The sequence below is a fragment of the Zingiber officinale genome, chromosome 4A (genome assembly GCF_018446385.1).
Source record: "Zingiber officinale cultivar Zhangliang chromosome 4A, Zo_v1.1, whole genome shotgun sequence".
NCBI classification, from domain to species: domain Eukaryota; kingdom Viridiplantae; phylum Streptophyta; class Magnoliopsida; order Zingiberales; family Zingiberaceae; genus Zingiber; species Zingiber officinale.
The window spans coordinates 93504596-93514420 of NC_055992.1; the positions used below are offsets into that span (position 1 = coordinate 93504596).

Consider the following 9825-nt stretch of genomic DNA (forward strand, 5'->3'; position numbering starts at 1 on the left):
ATACGAGTCGGGTATGGATCCCCGGGTGCTCACTGGTACAGCTTGCCACGTGGCGGCAAGCCGCACACGAAGCGAACGCGCGCATACTCCGCTTCCTGCGGGCCCTTTGCCGTTTATAAGTTACCCCTGGCCCCTGGGAGAAGGAAATCGGAGCCAGAGTTGGAAACCAGCGAGAAGGGCGAGAGGCAGCGAGGGTTTGCACTCGGCGATCGTCCGTTTGTGGTATTCTTCTAATCTTCTATATGATTGCCATGCAGATTATCGACACGTTTTCTATATTTTTCTCCGATTCGTCGTTGTGTTTTCTTTTTGTGGGAATGAAGTTGTTGTTCGAGTTCCATGTCGTCAGTTCCTCGCATTGATGCTGACAAGAAAGGGGGGTTTCTAGTTCTTTCTCTCTATGTTCAAAATGCATATGGCCAGCCTTTATTAATGAACTTTAAATTTCATCGTAGATTGCTTCTGTTTTTATTGTCGCATTGCATCATTTCCATCGTGGATATGCTCGGGTCATAAATTCCACTCTCAATTCCGTGAAGAATAGGATATGTAAAGCCAGTGTATCTGTTGTGTATCTTGCTTCTTTTTGAGGGAAAGGGAAGACAGAATTAAATGGGTATTTGGGGGTAATTACTTCTTGTGAGTAGCAAACTGCAACGCTAGGTAGGTAGTATGTGTTGTTTGCGTGTATACGGCAAGAAAAGACTTACTTGTTGAGGATTTCATCTATGTTTCACAAGATTGTTTGTTTCTGTCAGTTTGGATTCTTCCATATCTCATCTAGATTGTCGTGTTGTGAAACAGGAAGGTGAAACTCACTTCTGGATGAAGATAGGATGGTAGAATAGAAAATAGTTTCGTCCATGACTCCATTTAAATGCAGCAGAAAAGCATTTGAACTTTAGGTGTATATTATGCAAGAATTTCTTTAACACTACATTTGATTCACGGAATGGAAATAATTAGGAAATCGTTATTGCTAGAGAATGAAACATAATAGGAGTTTTTACTATGCATTATTATTTCTTAGTTTGATTCATGGGATAAAAAATTCCAACATTATCAAAATAAATATTCATGGATTCGATACAGGTAATAGTTATGGAAGATTGATAGGGGAAATATCAATTCTGTGAGAATTGTTATTCCAAATTCATTGTGCATCCAAATAGCTATTCCCTTAGAATTCAACAGGATTGGAATACCGATTCTTGCAAATCGAAAATGCAGTAAGTGAATTCAGTCTTTCAAGATGATCCAAACCACATGATATGGCTTCTCTTGGGGACCACTGAAATAATAATGAACTACACTTGATTCATTATTTGGATGGAAGTTGTTCATTGATACAATAGGCTATTTTGGATAAGTATTCTTAAAGAGAATTTTAAAGAATAAAAATAATGTATGAATCACATAGTGAGAAAATAGAAAAAATAGATTTGTTGTATATTGCAAGTATTTTTGTTTCACAAAAGATTAGCATATGCTTCTGCAGTCCATGCCAAGTTAAATATGTTACAGGTCAAGAATAATAATACATGAGTTTTGAATCCCACACAAATTTGTTTGGAGTGTTTTTCTAATATAGTATCTCATGGCATGTGAGTTGAAGGGACATTCTCTTAAACCACCACATTCATCCATGTGCAACTATGGCATGAGGCTTCTTTCTTCAACACATCCCCTCACACCCTTATCAATGTAGAACTATTGCGTGGAACACCCCTTGCTTCATCATATCTTGAGGGAATCCAATAAAGTTGAAATTGTGTAGCATATTTTTCTGGAGACGGTAGTCAGCTTCTACATATTTTGATATTGGCATTGTTTGGTATTTTGGGCTTGGATTTCCAAACTATCATGTATTTTTAATAAGACTAGTACAACCATGGTATCTTATGCTGGAGCAAAAGGTTATAACGCTCACCCCAGGTGGCCCAGTATCGCCAACCCTCGACTAGATACATGCAGGTAAACTACAGGGGATATTTTTTGCCCTAGCAACTCTTTGCATAAAGGAGGTCAGGCACCCAACGGGACATTTTACACCTACTGAGAATTGATTCAAGACCTATTGGAGCAATCACCCATGTAGTTACCAACGGTGTCAACCAGTGGGGGCCACAATATCTTATGTTGTTATGCTTAGAGTAGGTTTTGTTGAATCGTGAAAGACGAGAGACGGGGATGAATCTTGTTCGATTTAAATTTTTTTCGTTTCTTTCGTAAAACTAGAGTATGCAGCGGAATAAAGCAAAGAAGAAAAACAAAGGATGCGTCTCTTTTTCACTTGGTTTAGGGCCAGCCAACTCTTACTCCAAGGCTCATGATCTTTGATCACTTTCATTGGGCAATCCACTAAATGATGAAATAATACAAGTATGAATACATTGTGTAAGTAAAATAAATATACCGACAACAACGTATAGAAGATGAAGTGTAGGTTGTCGAAAACCTCTCGGCGTCGTAGTAGTTGTCCTTTGCACCGCACGAGCAAAGAATGAGCACAGTAGAAAATTGAAGAAAATTGAAAAGCAGGAGTTGTACATGGATCGAAGCTCGAGGGCTTCTTTTATAGGTCTCGTTCCGTTGACTGATAAAGAGTTCCGTCGACTGAACCTATTCGTCGACTGATCCTTCTATCCGTCGATGGAGCGTCTGTTCCTTCCTTGTTTGTGATGATCCGATCGGTTCGATCATGGAAATCTTATTGTTCCGTCGACGGATCAAGATCTTTCCTTCGACTGAACATCTTTTTGTCATTTGTACTCTGATTCGAATCTCGTTTAATTTTGAAAATATATTGATGCGTCTACCAAACACTATTTTTCGTCAACGGAACCAAAAATTTCATTTGCGTTTTGAATCTCACTGTTCCAATACTTCATGGATCCGTTGACTGCACACCTTTATCAGTCGACGGAACATCATTTTCTACAAGTGTTAGTAAAAAGAAATAATATTTGCCCTATAAAATAGAATTAGAACAGAGATATATATATATATACATGAATAAGATAGCACTAACTGTCTTGATCGCAACTTAGAAATCTTCATCGGTTTCTTTGTTTGGATCAACTCCTACGGTTTGTCCCTACCGGGATACGACCTTACTGCACTCTCTCCAGAAACTTACCTCACTCACTTGCCAAACATTTAGTCCTCCACACCTGTTTGGAATTTCTCCACTCAGTGTCTGATCGCCTTATCCACTAAGACTTTTCCTACCATACTAAATTAGCACAACAACAAATAATAGTAATGCAAAATAATGTTGGTAAAACTATACCTAGGTTTACCAAAATCCGGTTGTCCGGTCGACCGTGCATGATCGATCGGAAATCATTCAGTCACACATGCTTGGTTCACTTCTCTAAAACTTCTTATTACTTAGGTTTACCTCCCCCTAAGATTTTTCATTATCCGACTTTACTCACCAGGACTTTCACCACCTAGATTCACTTACTAGGGCCTAACGTCACTTGCCAGGGCTTTCACCACCTAGCTTCACTCACTAGGGTCTAGCTTCACTCATTAGGATTTTTTACTTGGAGTTTACTCCTCAACATAGAGTTACCTCCCTCTAGGGTTTTCCGCTTGCCAAGCATGTCACCTTGACCTACTTAGACTTGCTAGTCACTTGATAGACTACTCACCCTTACAATCACTCGGTAAACTATTCACCACTTGTAGTCACTCGGTAGACTACTCGCCACTTGTAGTCACTCGGTAGACTACTCTCCACTTGCTAGTCATCTGGTCTTGACCTGACTAGACTTCTCACTTGACTAGGTCAACCTTGACCAAACTCCATTAAACGTTTTGTTAAATATCAAAACCCTGGAGACACCAACAGATTCCATAGATGTTTGATTAAACTGATCAGGATGAAAACAAAATTTGCAAGAATTTGTTTTCTTTCTGACAATAAGTTGTTATCGCATCTCGATTAGACATTTACCTTATGACATTGTTTGTTAGGGAAAAATGAACAAATGGTGTAAAAATCAATACTGCAATTGGTGGATCTAAAAACCTCTTATGGTGTTTCTGGTAGTCATTAACGTTAAAATGATGGATACTTTTGAATATGGTTCATATTTACAGGAACTCTTTTTATAAAGACAATGGCTGAGGGTGAGGATATTCAGCCTCTTGTCTGTGACAATGGCACTGGGATGGTTAAGGTAAATTAAGATTCCTTTTCTAAATGCAGCTTATGCATCAGTCATTCTAAACTTCAAATCACTCTAACCAACAAAATTACTTATTAAATGAAAAACGCTTAACCAATTTTTTCATTTTAGGCTGGATTTGCTGGTGATGATGCTCCGAGGGCTGTTTTCCCTAGCATTGTAGGTCGCCCACGCCACACAGGTGTGATGGTAGGCATGGGACAGAAAGATGCATATGTTGGGGATGAGGCTCAATCAAAGCGAGGTATTTTGACCTTGAAGTATCCTATTGAGCATGGTATTGTGAACAATTGGGATGACATGGAAAAGATATGGCATCACACATTCTACAATGAGCTTCGAGTAGCCCCTGAAGAACACCCAATTCTCCTTACGGAGGCTCCTCTCAACCCAAAGGCCAATCGTGAGAAAATGACTCAAATCATGTTCGAGACCTTCAATGCTCCTGCTATGTACGTTGCTATCCAAGCTGTTCTCTCTCTGTATGCTAGTGGGCGCACAACTGGTACAAAATTACTCTAAAATTGTAATGTATTTATTTTTCAGTTCCCATTCAGGTGATATGCAATTTACTTTTTTTTGTTGGACGAAACTTTTGTGCAGGTATTGTGCTGGATTCTGGTGACGGTGTTAGCCACACAGTGCCAATCTATGAAGGATATGCTCTCCCACATGCCATACTTCGTCTGGATTTAGCAGGCCGTGACCTTACTGACAACCTCATGAAGATTCTGACAGAGCGCGGTTACTCTTTCACTACCACTGCTGAGCGTGAAATTGTCAGAGACATGAAGGAAAAACTATCCTACATTGCTCTTGACTACGAGAAAGAGCTGGAAACTTCCAAGACCGACTCATCCGTGGAGAAGACCTACGAACTCCCTGATGGGCAAGTGATCACCATTGGTGCCGAGAGGTTCCGCTGCCCGGAGGTCCTTTTCCAGCCATCCCTTATTGGGATGGAAGCTGCAGGCATTCATGAAACCACCTACAACTCCATCATGAAATGCGACGTCGATATTAGGAAGGATCTCTACGGAAACATTGTTCTCAGTGGAGGAACCACCATGTTTAACGGCATCGCCGACAGGATGAGCAAGGAGATCATGGCCTTGGCTCCAAGCAGCATGAAGATTAAAGTGGTCGCTCCTCCTGAGAGAAAGTACAGTGTTTGGATCGGAGGCTCCATTTTGGCGTCACTTAGCACCTTCCAACAGGTTAAACTCAACTACCTTTATGAGTATCTGAGAATTACGTGTCGGAGATTATCTAACACACACCCTTACTTTTATAGAGTTGCTCATGTATCGTTTGATCTTGATTGCAGATGTGGATTGCCAAGGCAGAGTATGATGAGTCTGGGCCATCAATAGTGCACAGGAAGTGCTTCTAATTTACCAGGCCTAGGAATCAAGATGAACTCAGAAACATCACGTGAGATGATTCTTTATCGCTGTATTTCCTTTGTTGTTGTTTTTTAGGCTCTTTGCCTCTTGGTTGTTTTCCATATGTTTGGAAGGCATTTTATTGGACCACGTCTGTTATGGACCATGAATCTTTTTTGTTCACACTTTATCTTCCTAAATGTTAAGGAAGAAATTCCTTTTATACGTATTGATCTACCTTAGAGCTCATTTTTTTTTTTACATTTTATAATTATCATACCAGAGGAAAAGATATCTCCCTTAGTTACACTCAAGTGTCAAAATGAATAATTACTGACTGATAATTCATTAAATGTGTTTTCCATTTTTATTAAGTAAACAAGGGATTCTATCTCAATTTCTATGCAATCAATCTCTTTCATATATCGTTCGGGCTCCAAAGTAAAGGAAGGCATTAGTACTGTTTGAACATTCAATGGCTTGGAGTTGAACTTCACTTTGTTCGAAGAGGCATTGGAGATGAAATACACACAACTCCAAGACTTGGAAATGAACTTCACTTAATCTGTTCAAAGAGGCATCCGTTACGCAACTCCAGCACAAATCATCATCTATTTTTGCAAGTTGAACAAATGCCAAGAGAATAGATAGACAGGTCATGTCTTGAGTCACTATAATGTAATCATGAGATAGAGATCAGAGGTCGGCTTAAGAAATAGAGATGGATACAAGTCTCAAGTACCTCTCATGCCTATGAACACTTGGAAGAAACCTAACCTAAAAATTGCTTAGTTTAGAAGTATATATTATTATTATTATTATTCCTCTCTAGCTACCTTATCGGAGTAAGTTAGGCCAACAAAACAAATGTTTGCTCAAGAAATTAATAATAAGGTCATGCCACCAACAAATCAAATTGAATGCATGTCTACCTCCATCTTTTTCATTTCCATTCTTCCTTACCTTTCAAAAAGAACTAAAAGTATAGCTCTATTATTCGTGTCCATATGTTTATATATGTATATATTGATAGTTGACCTAATCCACACCATGCATTATTCTAGGACAAGGCTTGAGGTTAACTAATTAAGAGGGTTAGCTAGGGTGTAGATATCTTCATGTAGGTTAGAAAATTGGAGAAGTGGATGTTGAAAGGAGAACGGAACTCTACTCACCAAGCAAACCCCACAAACCTTCTCTCTCTCTTCGTTAATTAAAATACAAAACATTAGTTAGGTCACACGTAGCATCAGCTTGTGTGGTGCAACCGTAACTATCTTCGATCTACTTCTCGATCAGGACATATATATATATTATTAATTATGCCAAACATGTAGTTGCACCCGAAGCAGTTTCAATTCTTTCTCCATCAGTTGTCGTCTGCAATTAAGTCGATCGATCGGTATGAGCAGAGGCCACTGGAGGCCGGAGGAGGACGAGAAGCTCAGGGACACGGTCGCTCGGTTCGGCCCTCACAACTGGAACGCCATCGCAGAGAACATTCCAGGAAGAACAGGTGCTAGCTGTCTGATGATGATCGATCGATGATGATGATGATGATTTGTGATCCGATTTTCATTTCTTGATTTTTTTTTTTTAAAAAAAATAATTTTATGCAGGAAAGAGTTGCAGGTTGAGGTGGTTCAACCAGCTGGATCCGAGGATCGACCGGAGGCCGTTCTCCGAGAAGGAAGAGGAGAGGCTGCTGGCGGCGCACATCCTCCACGGCAACAGGTGGTCGGCCATCGCCAGGATGTTCCCCGGCCGCACCGACAACGCGATCAAGAACCATTGGCATGTCCTCGCCGCCCGGCGGAAGAGGCCTCTCTGCTCGACTACTGCACACCCGGCGGCAGGAAGAACCCTGCCAATCAGGATGCATGGCGCTGCAGGTGATCATCAGTCAGCCTTGACTAGCTAGCCATGAACAAAGTTAATTTGTGGATTTTCTGTGCTTGAGCAGTGGAGTTCTATGATTTCCTGCAAGTAAAGAGCAGTGGTGCAGAGTCTGGGGAGGCAACCACCAATTGCAGCTCGAGCGTGGAGCAAGAAGAAGAGGAGGAGGAAGAAGAAGAGCAGTGGAGGAAGCATATTGGTGGAGTTCCCTTCATTGACTTCTGGCAAGTTAGAAGCTCTTCATGTGCAGTCAACTACAGCAATTGAATATGCTTGTGATTATAATTAGTTCAATTAAACTCACTGATAGATCGATGTAGGTTAAATTGTATAGTACTGAAACTGTATGATCAGTGTTCAGTGATGCAAAATTGCCTGTCCCACGGGTTGTCCAATTGGCTAAGAAGGTGGTTCGATGGATATATGTCTTCGGAGAAAAAAAATTTCTTCTACCCTCGATTATAAACTGACATTGTAATTTACTTCTATTCATATAAGTATATAACGTTGGGACGAGCTAGCTATGAGGAGCGTATGAAGTGAACGTAATTATGTTTTATTGTAGTGATATAAAATTGCCTAACATGTGTTCATTTTTTTTTTTATTGTTTTTTGTTTATTTTTTTTCAAGGGAAAATAAAACTATAAAAAGAATGTATTTTTTGTGGAGATTATTATATAGTTGATAAGAATGAAAAAGTGATTTAATTTCATAGTGAAGGGAAATCCTTTGTTCATAATTACATAGGCAGCCATTGTTTTGGCAGTTGGGTGTATATTTTTCACTCAACAATCCTACAGATTCCTGATTTATTAAGAATTTTTCTCAATATTCCAAAGAAACAAATATTAGCATTTGAAACATTATGTTATATATATATTTTTTTTTCTATTAGAGCAGAGATGAATAGATGATATCGCTCAACTCAAACGGTTCAATATTATCGGTCCTACGTTAAGATACAATTAACAGGTAAATCATAAGGACATTTTATCCTAGCACCATGATCCTTTGCATTGGAAAAGATCAGATGCCTAACAAAGTATTTTATATATGTTATGAATTGACTCCAAACCTTTTCAAGCAAACACATATGTAAATACCAACCTGTGGTGACATGTTATATTTTTTTTCTGGTTAGCATAGGTGAACGTGAGGTCTATTCAAGTCTAATTTCCAATGATTTTTCACTAACACCCTAGCAATTCCCTCGCAAAAAATTCTCACAGCAAAACACTTACAATGTGAATATTCTCTCCTCAACAAATTTTTCCTTCGTCAATTGACCAAAGATTGTTGAAGTTGTAGAATTCTCAAAAGACATACCTATTTTGGTGACCTGAGTCAAGTTTCAAAAAAAGGTCCTCGAGTTGAATAATATGAATATTTCAAAATGTAATAAAAATTAAATGTTACTAATATGTCTTGTTTCTGTTTTAACTACAAAAGTATAATATATATTGTTGTTATTTTTTAGCGAGCTTACCACATGTAAAGTAAAATATGAAGTTAAATAATATTTAATATTATAAAATATAATCAAACAAAAAAGATAAATATTAACAATAATCATTTAAATAGAATATGTCTAGCTAAAAAAATATCAATTTAGTTCCTATAAGCAGGACGTTCCATTATTTTCTTTTCTATAAATAATATCATCAATTTATTTAATCTTTCTTATGACATGATTGATCAAAAATATATTTTAATCATTTTAATTTGGATAAGCTCCTTTCTACAGATGCCACTGTAACTGATATAATCAACAAAATTTTGTAGGCAACATGAATAACAGTCATCCATAGTTTTCAAATAATTTAAAACATCTAATTCTTTGCTTCCACCGATAAATACTGCTTCAAGATTGATAACTCTATGCCCCAAGGCATAACGTAGATGGTGAGCACATAACATTTCTGGTATAATGATCAAGGGTCGATTATCAGAAACTAAAGACTTGGGGTTTACCCCCACCATGCACCTAGTGTCTGTGTACCTGCATTTATCTCCCTCTATATCTGTGGGGTCGGCACTAAGAGAGTCGTTAAGGTAATGGATCTATTTTTTTTTTCAAGATTGATAACTCCATATACATATCATCTCTACAATGTCTATCGTGTCATTATATCTCAAAATTTTTACAAGATTTAATTAGGCTATTATTATTAACAAACTTCAATCTCTCTGAATTAAAAAAAATCTAAATATTTCTTCGTACTTTTGAAATTGTTCAAATCAAGTTTTTAATGAAGAAATAACATGATCCATTAAGAAGAGAAAATAATTAACTCTAAAAGTTTCTTTAGCTAACTACATCACATCTTTACAACTACTTTCATCA

At 38.2% G+C, this 9825-nt stretch overlaps 2 protein-coding genes across 2 annotated transcripts; both read left to right on the top strand.

Annotated features, from left to right (window-relative positions):
* Positions 1-139: 139 nt before the first annotated feature.
* On the top strand, positions 140-5826 carry LOC121970182 (actin-like). The gene is made up of 5 exons (XM_042520706.1): positions 140-222; positions 4111-4190; positions 4311-4704; positions 4803-5416; positions 5527-5826. Exons 2-5 carry the CDS (start codon positions 4131-4133, stop codon positions 5590-5592), a joined length of 1134 nt encoding a protein of 377 aa, XP_042376640.1. The 5' UTR covers positions 140-222; positions 4111-4130; the 3' UTR covers positions 5593-5826.
* A 1103-nt stretch (positions 5827-6929) lies between these two features.
* On the top strand, positions 6930-7996 carry LOC121973448 (transcription factor MYB54-like). The gene is made up of 3 exons (XM_042524875.1): positions 6930-7100; positions 7204-7476; positions 7548-7996. The coding sequence occupies exons 1-3, from the start codon at positions 6989-6991 to the stop codon at positions 7745-7747; spliced, it is 585 nt and encodes a 194-aa protein (XP_042380809.1). The 5' UTR covers positions 6930-6988; the 3' UTR covers positions 7748-7996.
* The last annotated feature ends 1829 nt before the right edge of the window (positions 7997-9825 follow it).